Source organism: Prosopis cineraria, unplaced genomic scaffold (genome assembly GCF_029017545.1).
Source record: "Prosopis cineraria cultivar Desert tree isolate PC_DT_omini unplaced genomic scaffold, ASM2901754v1 PC1289, whole genome shotgun sequence".
Lineage (NCBI taxonomy): Eukaryota > Viridiplantae > Streptophyta > Magnoliopsida > Fabales > Fabaceae > Prosopis > Prosopis cineraria.
The window spans coordinates 20,447-33,769 of NW_026556614.1; the positions used below are offsets into that span (position 1 = coordinate 20,447).

At 29.2% G+C, this 13,323-nt stretch overlaps 1 protein-coding gene across 1 annotated transcript; it reads left to right on the forward strand.

Annotated features, from left to right (window-relative positions):
• Positions 1-5,730: 5,730 nt before the first annotated feature.
• LOC129299767 (uncharacterized) lies at positions 5,731-8,532 on the forward strand. The gene is made up of 3 exons (XM_054938239.1): positions 5,731-5,963; positions 7,187-7,361; positions 8,182-8,532. The coding sequence occupies exons 1-3, from the start codon at positions 5,828-5,830 to the stop codon at positions 8,273-8,275; spliced, it is 405 nt and encodes a 134-aa protein (XP_054794214.1). The 5' UTR covers positions 5,731-5,827; the 3' UTR covers positions 8,276-8,532.
• Positions 8,533-13,323: the final 4,791 nt, after the last annotated feature.

Below are 13,323 nucleotides of genomic sequence, written 5' to 3' on the forward strand. Positions count from 1 at the left end.
AGGTGACTTCCTTTTTCTTTTAAACTAAAGTACTGAACGAAACGGCCTCAGACCTAATGATCTGATCCACCTGCACAACACCACCAACATGCAGTTGATTTTGGTCAATGCACTCACCGCCACGGAGATTTCATGACAAATTACATACTTCATTTACTATAAATAATAGAAGCAGTATATCTGCAATTATATTATTTACCATTATTACTACTTATTTTAATCATTGTATGATTGTATTAATATATGGAACCATTCTTTTTTTTTCCCCCTGTCAATGCATCTGTATCTTAAGCTTGCCTTATATTAAGTTGAGAGAACTTTAACAATGTATAAATTAATTCGGATTGATTCGTGTTGAAATCCCTTTTAGGTGAAACATGAAAGCATTGGAATTCGAACTTGAAACTTCTAATTAAGATATTTATCCATTCTAATAATAATTTCATACTTTATGCGATGAATTGTTTGGATGGGACATGAAAAGTGGGGTCCCAAAAACACAGCGTACAACATGTGCCCCCTGCCTCGGTGGCTCCCATTCCCAATAGCCAACATTTTCTCTTATCACTATCAACACTTAATTCAAATTCAACGGTTCCTTTTTTGTTTGGGCCCAATTCAACTGTTCAATTTTGGTTATTGCTCACTCATTTCCTGCATTCCTTCTGCCAGCCTTGGCCCTCTTAATGCAGTAGAAGTCCATGATTGAGTTATTTATTAGAAAAAAAAAATGTGGGTTGATTTTCATTTCAAGTATTTTTTTTATTTTAATTATTTATATTGTAATAGTTTGAAAGAAAAATTTTAAATATAAAAGATGAAGGAGTTTCGGATTAAAACTAGAAAATTGAATTAGATTCAACGATACACACTAAAAGGTGACAAGTTGGGCTGGTAAAAATTCTAACTCATTCATTTGTTAGTTTTTTTTTTTTAAATAAATCAGCCGCTGCTGTTGTGAATTTTTTATTTGAATTATACTTCTTTCACTAGAAAAATCCTGATTTTTTTTACAATTTTTTATTTTAATTCTAATGAACGTAATAACAATAATTCAATTTTCGAGTATATATTGGCAATCAATTTTCTGTCTTAAAACGAATTTTTCCCATGCATGCTTCCCAAAAATAGATTATTTGAAATAGATTTGTAAAAATGTGATTTTTTTTAAAGTATAAAATTGTCGTTATAACTCTAGAGTTTAGACGTGGTGCAAAAACTTGCGTAAAACATTCCTGATCAAGCAATTCCTTTTTCCGACTAAATCTCATATTTCATTATTTATTATGTATTTGTTCGCTTCATTTAATTTATCACTTCACTATTATATATAAAATATTTGAGACTAAGATAATGCTAATTGAATAAATTAGTACTAATTAATATATTAATATAATACAATAAAACTCAAAATTAACTACAATAGAAAATAAAGTGTATTATTCAAATATTATAAGCACAATTCATTTTTAAATGTGTATGAATATAATAAAAAACTAATTCTAAATATTAATCTAAAATACATTTTTGATAAATTAATCTAACATATTTCAGGGAACAAAAGGGAGCATTAACCTTGTCAGGTCATATTCTCACAATAGTTCAACAAAATGGAATCTTCAGGTAACGTTTGAAACAAATTTTTGAATGTGAAAGAAAGAGGAGGTTCCCCATTGTCTGGTTGTTCAATTACACGATTAACATAAATATCTCTCATTTTTTATCCCCTTCATATAATATCAACCGATTGATATCATAATCATTAACATTATTTTATTATTTAATATATAATGTATAATACAAAATTTATGACGGATTTTATTGTTTTATATATCGCGAATATTACAAAGTATTCCTCAAAATATGCACAGAAACACGAGAAGCCCATCTAGTTTAAACATTTCAAACTTGTATTGGAAATCAATGTACAATATATTTGAAGATTATGTGTGATCAATTGTAATTATCAAGTAATTTTGGGGTGGAAAGCTGGAACTGGAAGCTACACATGTCAAGAAATATTATTTAAAATTGTAAGTGACATTATCAACGAAAATTATTTGCAATAATAAGTTAACAGCGCAAAAAGCATTGAGGGATATTTAAAAAAAAAAAAACAAGTGTATTGGAAAAAAAAATTATGCATACAAACATATATGTGAATTCTGAAAAGAATGCGACTTGACTTCTGTGGTGTATAACTACTATGGTGAAATCCTTGACCAGAACTCGTTTGTGTTTTTTTAAAACGATTTTCTTTCTTTTAGCTTTTTAATATTTTGACAGAAAATTTTGAATACTTGACTCTAGTATGTACGCGGATCGGAACATAAAGAATTGTGAAAGTTCAAAGTAATGTGCCTATTCAGCTATTCTCGTGTTTATTTTTCCACGTCACTCATGATTTTCTTCCAAATGAATTGAAGTTTCATTTCCATCCTTAGCATCTCAACTAGTTAGCTTCAGTTGACTAAGTTTTATTCCCTCTATAATTTGATAATTTTCTTGTGTCCATTGGTTAACAATAATAAAACTTAGAGAGGTAGGGGGAAAAAAAAACCTAGAGAGAATGTTTATAAAAGTTGATAAACAAGACTTCTTTATTAATAATATTTTTTAGAGGTTGAATTGTTAATAGAGTAAAATAATATTGTATAATTTATATAATCAACATCATCTAGTAAAATGCGGCTTGTTATTATTGTTGTTTTCTCTGGGTTACACATGGCTGGCGGAATTGAAGTAATATTAGGAGGAATTTGAGAATTTATGACAATGATGTCCTATTGATAACAGTTACTCCTTTTGGAAAGTATCTATTAACAATAATCCACATATAAAAAATTTATTTTCATACAAATATATGTTATTTTTTATTTTAATTTATAATGAGTGAAAAAATATCATAAATTCAAATATACAAGAATCTAGGTTAATAAATATAAGAGATAGAATAAAAAATTTACAAGTATTAAGTTGCATGTGTTTTGGACTAAAATTAATTGGAAGAAAATTTTACTATTACTAGACACAATTAATATTATTGCAGATATTATTTTCATTATTTGCACTTAAATATGTTTTTCAAGTACACTCAGGAAAGTGTAAATTATTTTATTATATTTTTAAGGAAAAAATAATATTCAAATAAGGTTAATTTGCAGCAAGCCGAGGAAGATCAATGTGATTTAGATTAAGATGCCATTGCATTTAATTAGACCAACAGCGTTGTCTATGTTCATATCATAAAAATTAAATTTGATTTCGATAATTATACTCCTCTGCTAAAAAATACAAAATATCTCTTGGGTTGGATTTTCAAACTATAATTTATTTTTAGTTTTTTTAATATATAATTAATGAGTTTTTTAAAGAAATATTTTTAGTAAATACATCACTCAACCTTAAACTCTAAATGAAATATTCTATTAAATAAAAATATAAAAAAATGATATTAATTTAAAAATAACTTATCAAGAATATGGTTAAATTAAAAATATAAAAAAATATATAACAGTAATAGTAATCGAGTCTTAAAATCTTATTAAGTTATAGGACAAATCATACTAAAGTCCCATCCATAGATTTTAATTCCTAAAATATCCCATAAAATGTTTAAATAACTTCAAAGTGTCATAGACTTTGTTTGTAATCTTTTTGTTCTAAATTATAATATACATATTTTTACATAAAATTTCACTTATCAATAAAGTTCATTAACTACAGTTTATAATTTTATTTTTTTAGGATAAAAATATAAATTTTTAAAATATTTTTCATTTAATACTTCATTAATAAAAAAATTTAAAAAAGAGTATATATGAAAAGGATAATATTAAAAGAATTAATAAAATTTATTTTTATTAAAGTATATTATATTTTATGATACTGAATCTTTTTTAAAAATATTTAATAATTTAAGATGAGGGCGTAATTAATTTTTAGAGTGGAATCACCAAAATAACCCCCCCCCTCCTTTCTCCCTTGGACCACGTCGATAGAGGGTATTTTAGTCTCTTGACAAGGCCATAGAAGCTCCGATCATCTTCTTCCCCTCTTCCCTTCACGTCTTCCTCTCCTGAATTTGATCTAGCTTTTGTCGTCGCCGTTGTCAACTCGCCACCGTTACGGGAAGACGCCCCTGCTGCTGTAGCGAGGAGTCAACGACTGTCGGTGCCACTACATCAGAGGTGTTATGTTACCAACACCACCTCTCCCGCTACTCTCTCTTATTGATGCTTTATCGATGAATATGGTGAAGCCTTGTCTTTTTGTTGGAGAAGTGGATTCAAATGGAGAAGTAGAAGTAGATTTAGATGAAGAGGTGCTATAGTAGGAATTATCTTCTTCATATGCATGAGTAGAATCATCCTCATCATCAGGAAAGTATTCTTCAGTAAAGTGATAGTCAATACCATGATCATTATCATAATCACTATTTCTAGAACATGGATTCTTGAATCTCCTTAGCAACTGAAAACCAAAAGGTGTTCATTGACGATGGAATACAGGAATAGTATTCCAGAAACTTGTCCTAACAAACATCATCGTCTTCTTCTTCACTCTTCTCCAAGCTAGTTTTCCATTCTCGAGCGTTAGGATCGTGTAAGGTAATAGTGGGAGCAAAATCATCGCCATGTTGATTCACAAACGCCTTAGGAACTTTACAAATATCTACAATCAATGCACATTCAAGTTGGTCCCTGTTTTCTCAATAACCAAACAAAGCCAAAAATTATCAAACTCTATCATGTAAACAAGAGGAGTCTCTTAAACACAATTTTCTTCCTGAAGTGATTTTACATATGCATTATTCAAATTTAAAAGGAAAGTGTACATTTTGTTCTCACTGCTCCAGCAGCAATGAAGTGTCTCTTTTTTCCTAGAAACCAAATAGATTTTTTTTTTTGACCGAAAACAAAAAACAAATAGATTAAGTTCTTTTTTTTTTTCAATTAAAAGATTAAGTTATTTTTATTTGGCCTGAAATTGAACTATATATCCAACTCAATCGGTAAAACAAAGTAAGTATATGTAATTCCCACAAATTTGGAATGGCTGCATCTTGTTGCTTCATGTTTGGTTATCTTTGGAGCAAAACAGAGCATAATCCTGCAAGCGAGACTCCTATAGCATCTTCATTACAAGAGTTTATCTTCTCATAAACCAAACAGAACATCCATAATTTTAGGCAGTGGGGAAAGAAGCAAGAAAGCAGACTGAACACTGCCAAATTTTTGTCAAGAATCGTAGTAGGAAGTATTATCTTGAAAATGTGCGCCGGCTTGCAGTCGGACAAGCTTGATCGCCGTGGAGGATTTGTTTCCTCGTTCTGCATGTATATCTATAACTTTTTTTGATAACTTTATATCTATTTCTATGTGCTTGTTTCTGCGTTTCCTATCTTTCGCTTAACTTACGAAGTAGCAATTACAACACTGAGATGAGAGGACAGAGAAGGAAAACAATAAAAACATTGATCGGATAGAGAGATAATGGTGAATTCTTGATGTCTCTGTAAGCACTCTTCAATTGCAGATGAAGAGGCTGGTGGGGCTGACAAGTGGTTTCGGAGATTGTGAGGGAGTCAGTTGCTGGCGTGTAAAGGAAGAAGGATATTTTGGTAAATCTATACCGAAAATGAATTACAATCAAAGCCTATGGGACTTTGGAGTGATTTGAGCATTTCATGGGACTTACAGGAAATTAAAATTAACGGGTGGGATAAGTTATACAATAACGATGACATTTAATTACAAAAGTTCGTACACTAGTCTTCTTCATCTCTTTCTTACCCCAGCAAAACGTGTGAGAGCTTTTCGCCAAGATGAGGGGGAGAGACGCCGCTGACGAGAAGCGCTTGCTTTGGATTTGGAAGCTTCCGGTGGTGAATCCTAAGGATTTCGGGAAGGTGGGCCCGGCATTCGGAGCTGGCGCCGGCTGTGGCCTCGGCTTCGGCGGAGGTAATTTTCTTGGGAACCGAGCCCAGTTCTTGAAAATTCTTGTTTTATGTAATCTCAGGATTAACTTTTTGTTAGTATTTATTTTGTCTAGGGATTTGATTTTACTTCCATGTGTTCATCACTTTATATGCGCATGCTGTCTCCCATTTCCACAAATTTCAGGCTGCAGATTGCCAAATTTTCAGCTGGTTCAGAATTTGCTACTGTATATCCTTAATTTTCAAGTTAGGCCTGAAACTTGGAGTTGAGGTCCTTTATCAAAGTTATGGCGCCTTCTAATTTCTGTATCTGAATAACTTTTATGTAGTATAGCGGAGCTAAAGTATAAAACCATTATAATCCATGCAATATATGGGACGCATTTCTTTAATTTTTTTTTAATTTCATTTTCTCATTCTATCCTATTTGCCCAACAGGTCCCCTTGACTTCTTAGAACCTGCATTGGTTGCTTATTATAAATTTTAGCGCTTAATGTTTCTATTTGAATGTTATAAGTACTGGCTGAAAATTTTCCCCCTAACTGAAATAAACATAAAGACTTCTGATGTCAAGGAAACTAGTGAACAGATAATTCTTCTAAGTGCTAAATTCTTAAATCATATGTATAATGAAAGGTTTATCTTCTCAAGAATAATCTGTTCTTATTCAAAAATTTTCCTTGGATTTATAACTTAATATACATTTAATTGTATTGATCGTTTGACTGTTATTAAAGATTACTTGATACATTGCATGTAAGAGAACCTTGTTGGAAATCTATATGCCTTTGCCTGTCAGATCTTTTCCTTTCAAACCGGACAGTCATGTAAAGATAAAGAGCGTTAATGTGAGCTTCTGATGAGAAAGTTAGTTCTTCTTTTCTCTTTCTTTGTTGTTGTTTTTTTTTTTTTTTTTTTGGGAAATACGGGGCAAAGCCCTGAAACTTTATTGATTAGCAGAAAAACTAGAATGGCAAATACCCACCTTATCTCGATACATCCCCTGAAGGAGCCCAGAGGAGCCTACGTCAAAATTCTACGAGAGTCATTCTGCTTAATACTTTGTTTAGCAAGCCAATCAGCGCACATACTGATAAACTAGGATGATGCATTTTTTTTTTTCTTTGATGATTCATGTCATTTGATAATATTGCTGTGACTGATTATGCTTAATTCTGTAAGCCTATTCTCTTGTTTTTATTGTTCGTTCTTTAAATCTTATCCACGTGATTTTCTGACTCCAGGGATGGGTATTGGTCCTGGAATTCCTGGTTTTCGAGTTGGTTTTGGATTTGGTGCTGGATGTGGGATTGGTTTGGGATTTGGGTATGGTGTGGGTAAGGGAATTGCTCAAGATGAGAGCAGGAGGTATTCAAATGTTGGAGATCCCTTTCATGGTTCTCGAACCATTCCTTCTGAGTAAGTGCATTGCGTTTCATACTCTCTTTTGCTCCTCTTAATGCAGATATTTTCACTTTGTTAAACTCTTTTTTAATATTTATCAAAATTGAGAACACGCCTCTTTTATTAAATGATGAAAAAAAAAAGCCCATCCCTCTACACACATGCACATGATTCTATGATTTGAAATTTCAATGGCTTGTTAAAATTGAGAATGCAAATCTACATCTAGCTAGATGTGGGTCTTATGCATTTACGGAATCAGAAAAACGAGCAACGCGCCAATGGCTTTGTAATCTTGTGGCATGTATGCTCCCCTGTAAGTGGAAAATTGTGGGGTTTGATTCCGTTTGTAATCTCAAGCCATTTGTGCTTGCCCTCTAATTAAAAAAGAAAAGAGCAACATATTTATAGATACAGCTTCCTATAAATATTGACAATGAACAGATTATCCATGTGGCTGTATTTGTGGTCTCTATGTAAAAGGTTGCTCATAAAGACTACTAGCACCAACTGAAGAGGAAGTGAGTATTAAGAAATAGTGAAATCTGAATTCGAATGGTTAGGTTTCAAAAAAGTGAAAAAAAAACAAGCTTTCAATTATTTGCTTCTAGGAGTTTGAGTACTTTGTGCCAGCTTCATACAAAAAGTTAACATTGAATCTGATAATAATGAGCTTTGCCAACCAACCTTAAAATAAACATTGCCTGCAAAGATTGCGCCATGGAAGCCCTTGGCATTTGAACCTGCTATGTGATTGAGTTAAAACTTCATCTCAAAATCTTTTCAAAGCCTTTTTTCTTAAAAAAAAAAAATCAATCTTGCCCGTTGTTGTCAGGGATGACATTACCGGACTTGCCGATGAACACGTGATGAATGGCAAAAAGCTTATCAAAGTAACAGCCAAGGAATTTGACAAGTGGAGGAGATGAGTGAAAGCGGCTGAATTGGATTTCTTTGATGTACATTTCTATAAGCCCAGGTTCACATGTTACTATTTAGTAGATGTATGCATTGCTATTTTCTAGGCCTATACTAAATCATGCTTAGGCTAATGGTATTTTCATGGGACATGACGATTGGTCATTTCTAATTGAAGTTTAGCTAGAGAATTATTAGGCCCAACGTGAATTCCTTCGTCCATTGTTTACTTTGAGGTTCCTTTAAACTTACGAGCTGTGATTCTTGACATGAGGATTGTATTCTTCATTACTACCTCGAGCTTTGGACTTTTTTAATTCACAAAGTGAATGTAGAGAATGCATTTGAACAGAGAATGAGAGAAGGAAAAAAAAAAAGGATTTTGCAGGAGACTTTTTTATTTTTTGGGCCAAAGATTATGCATGAGACTTGCATCTTATGATTAGGGATAAACTCATTATTCCAATTTTTCTATCTATTTTCAAATGTACTTTTCACTAGAGTCAATAATTCAAGCGGGTTAAGCTTATTTAGACAGGACTTAAAAGTATCCTATATTATCTAAAAAGTCTATATAATCAAGCTCAATTCTAATACTTTTGAGATTTGAGTTTGTTTGGACTAGCTTAAATACGCAAATTTTTTTTAAAAATGTTTTCTCTATTTTTAAAATTAATATTAATTTTTAAATAATTCTATTAAGCATGAAATATTATTTTACTTTAAAAAAATAAAAGGAAAAACTAATAATTTATCAACTCTGTACTTAAGTAACTCTGTTACTATTTTGTTGCATTATACATAATTTATTTATGAATGTTTCATTTACTTATAAATTAATGTCTTAATTATTTAAATATTACTCTTATCATGGTCATATATAAATATTTTATATATTTTAATTAAAATATATTATTTTAAGTAAGATCAACTTAATCTTCATTTAATTACAGTTAAATCATTCACTTAAAATTATTATCTCGATTAGTTTTAAGTTTTCAATAGCTTTTGAATAAAATATACTTTTCATTTTTAAAAATATAAGAAAACTAGTTGTTATTACATTATATAAAATAAAATCATTCAATGATTATTTTTTTTTAACTTTTTATATTGTTTAACCTCTACATACAAGAAATATTTACTCTAATTTATTTTTAATTTTTAACCAAGTATGATGCAGACAATAACCAAATAATTATTTAAGGATATTATTTTATTTATTATTTTACTTAGTGATAGAGCTAAAATTCATATGTGCCCACTTTTTATTTTTAAAATTATTTTTAATTTAATTTTTATTTTAAAATTAATTATCTTATTTTATAAAAAATTATAAAACATATTTTTTATACTCAAGTCTCTAGGACTCAAAAATGTTTTTTTTAAAGATAAGTAGGTCTTAAAATATAAAATAAATATTAAAACACATTTTAAATATCATTTTGAGATATTTTTCCATTAAAAGTAATAAAATATGAAAACATAAATATTTTTAAGTTTTTTAAAATAATTATATTAATGAATTTAAATATATGATATTTTAATATAAAATGACATAAAACTTAAAAAATAATTAATATTTATTACATTTTATATATTTTTAAAATATTATTTTTTATATGAGTATTTGAACCAACCTGAATAAGCTCGACCATCAAAAATATTTATTTTAAAACTCGACCATAAATTTTTTTAAGCAGATTATAGGCTCTACTTTTCACCTTCATTTTGTGAATGTAAAGGATTTAGGTTGCCTTAAACATGTAGCGTGTGGTGATAACTTGAAATTTTTATAATGCAAATATCATAATATGATCACCTTGGTGCCGTGTTTCTGTTGACATTGGATGTTAATCAACGTGTATTTCACTAAATACGGCCTTATAATGGTGTTATTGCCCTGGCTTTATTTAATCTAATCTAATATCTGCATAGTATTTTCATGAATAATTTTTGTGCACAAGTGTCTTCTTAGTAGAACAATTTTATTTAAAATATGGCTGGATGCTAAATATGAATACCTCTGTTAATGAAAATTCAAACATTGACTTGCATGTTGCAAAAGACTAGCTCTTTTTATTAAAACCATGCCCCATTAGCTGTCATGAATATTTTAACAATATTTTTAGAACCGGATCTAATATTGAATCTAAAAAATCAACGGTTCATATGGTTCAATCGAGTTGGACCAATGGTCAAACTAGTGATTTAATAATTAAATTTAAAATATATATATATATAATTTAAATATAAGAAATAAATATAAAATTATTGTTTAATTTAAAAATAAAACCAAATATTTTAAGTTCATCATGATTTAAAAACCCATATGATTCAAGATAACATTAAATGATTACAAAAATTGATTATTTTCTTAAAAAAATTTAAAAAAATTGAATAGTCTAATTTCCTACTTGATTTTAGTTCTCAATTTAATAGTCGGTCCAAAATGGCTTAACCAGCAAAACGGTTTTTACATGCTAATCAGGTCAAAATTCGGACCAATTTGACCATCTTGTCCCATTCAATTTTTTAATCACTGTATTTCTTTTTCTGTTTTTGTAGGATTAATCACTGTATTTTAACGAACATGGAAATTTCAAAATCATTGGGCATCCACAGTGCCCATGAGGGGCCTAGATGGACAAGGGTTCATGCACAGCCATAACATGCCCACTAAGGATCCAAATTTGATAGGACACATAGCCCTAACAAGTCCAAGGCCTCAAAAGCAACTGTACTATCCCACATTAATTACTGTGCCCTCCCTTCCTTTTGTCTCATTCTTATATCTCCTTAAGCAACAGAAATCGTTTAATTTAATATTCACTTTACCAATCAAGTTGCCGCTAACAATTAAAAATTTACTTTCAGATCAATGATTTAATTGAATTAATTATTTATTTCTGCTCACTAATTATAAATAAAAAATTAACACAAGGGTTGATAATAAAAACAAAATTTTAATATATATGTGTGTGTCTCTCTCTCTCTTTACTGAGTAGTTGACCAACCTCATAGTATTTTACATTTAAATATGCAGACGCTTCCAAAAGACTAATCTGACAGTTGAGGCAGCTTCTCTTTGTAAAGGGAATCTTCCATCACAGAGACAAAAAACCTCCCATCTAACTAATAAATTAAACTAATAGTAATCAACACTTATCCAGTATTCTTTATAAATTATTTTTACTAATTTTATAATATTAATATAAAAATAAAAGTGTGTAAAATTTTAAATATATCTTTATATAATAAATTTTAAAAATAATGTCATTATTTTTTTCTTTTTATGAAGGATAATTTTAAAAATATTTTTAAATATTACTTAAAAATTGTATTATGACTTATAAATAAGATCAAATAAATCTTTAAAATGTGATTTATAAATGAAATTGTAGGGATTACTTACTAATTTGACACACAAAAAATTTAAACAAAATTACAAAACTACTGATAATGACATAAGAGTACTTTGGTGATCACAGGTTTCTGTCCCACTACAATCTTTCCATTTTCTTTTTTTCTTTTTTTTTTTTCCTTACCTCTTTCACCAAATGTTACTTGCTTGCAATACTGTGGTCCTGTTTTAACTTTTAACCCTTTACCATCGTGGTGTTGCTTTCACAAGATTCTACGCCCCAGAAGTCAAGTTGCATTCTTTTCAGAATTCACATATTCTGCATGTGTAATGTATAATTTTTTTTCCTATACACTCATTTTTTTTTTAAATATATCCCTCAATGCATTTTTGTTGTTTTTTATTTTTTGACACTATCAATGCATTTTGTGCTGTTAACTCATTATTACAAATAATTTTCGTTGATAATGTCACTTACAATATAAATAATATTTCTTGACTAAGGTACCTTCCAGCTTTCCACCCCAAAATTACTTGATAATTACAACTGATCACACATAATCTTCGATTATATTATACATTGATTTCCATTACAAATTTGAAATCTTTAAACTGGATGGGCTTCTTGTGTTTCTGACTTTCTGTACGTATTTTGAGGAATACTTTGTATTATTCACGATACATAAAACAATAAAATCTCCATAAATTTTATATTGTACATTAATATTAAATAATAAAATAATATTACTCTCTCCATTAAAAATATAAGGTATTTTATAAGAAGTTGGGTTTCAAAAATATAAAATATTTTTAAATTTTTGATATGTAATCGTTGTCTTTTTTTAAGTGCTTCTATTGATAAATAACTTTATATTTATTGTAGGATGTTTAATAAAGGTAAATATAACAAGACAGAGTTAATTTAAAAGTAAGTAATTACTTTATTGAAAGTAAAATTTAATTATCAGAGAGAGTAATAATTATGATATTAATCAGTTAATATTATACGAGGGGCATAAAAATGAGAGATATTTATGTTCATCGTGTAATTGAACAGCCAGACGATTGAGACATTGCTCTTTTTGTCATATTCAAAAATTTGTTTCAAACGTTACCTGACTATTCCATTTTGTTGAACTATTTTGAGAATATGCATGTGACTTGACCTCACAAGGTTAATGTTCCATTTTGTTGCCTGAAATATGTTAGATTAATTTATGAAAAAATATATTTTAGATTAATATTTAAAATTATTTTTTATTACATTTATATACATTTAAAAATAAATTGTGCTTATAATATTTGAATAATATAGTTTATCTTCTATTGTAGTTGATTTTGAGTTTTATTGTATTATATTAATATATTAATTAATAATAATTTATTCAATTAGCATTATTTTAGTCTCAAATATTTTATATATAATAGTGAAGTGATAAATTATCCGATTAAGAGGAGGAAGGCTTAAGAGAACACTCTTGAAAATTGTTGAACGCGATCTCTTAATTAATAATATTCCTAAAGCTTGATAAATGATAGAGTACAATGACGTCTTGCAATCCACGTAACCGCCCCCACCTAGGTGGGATAAAAGGCTTGTTGTTGTTGTTGTTGTTGTTGTAGTGAAGTGATAAATTAAATGAAGCCAACAAATATTTTCTCTATTCCAAAAATATAAGACATTTTTTGAGAAGT

Coding starts and splice junctions, on each gene's coding strand:
- LOC129299767 (XM_054938239.1), top strand. CDS start 5,828: ATGAGGGGGAGAGACGCCGCTGACGAGAAGCGCTTGCTTTGGATTTGG. Junction 5,964..7,186: donor TGGCCTCGGCTTCGGCGGAG/GTAATTTTCTTG, acceptor TTCTGACTCCAG/GGATGGGTATTGGTCCTGGA. Junction 7,362..8,181: donor TCTCGAACCATTCCTTCTGA/GTAAGTGCATTG, acceptor CGTTGTTGTCAG/GGATGACATTACCGGACTTG.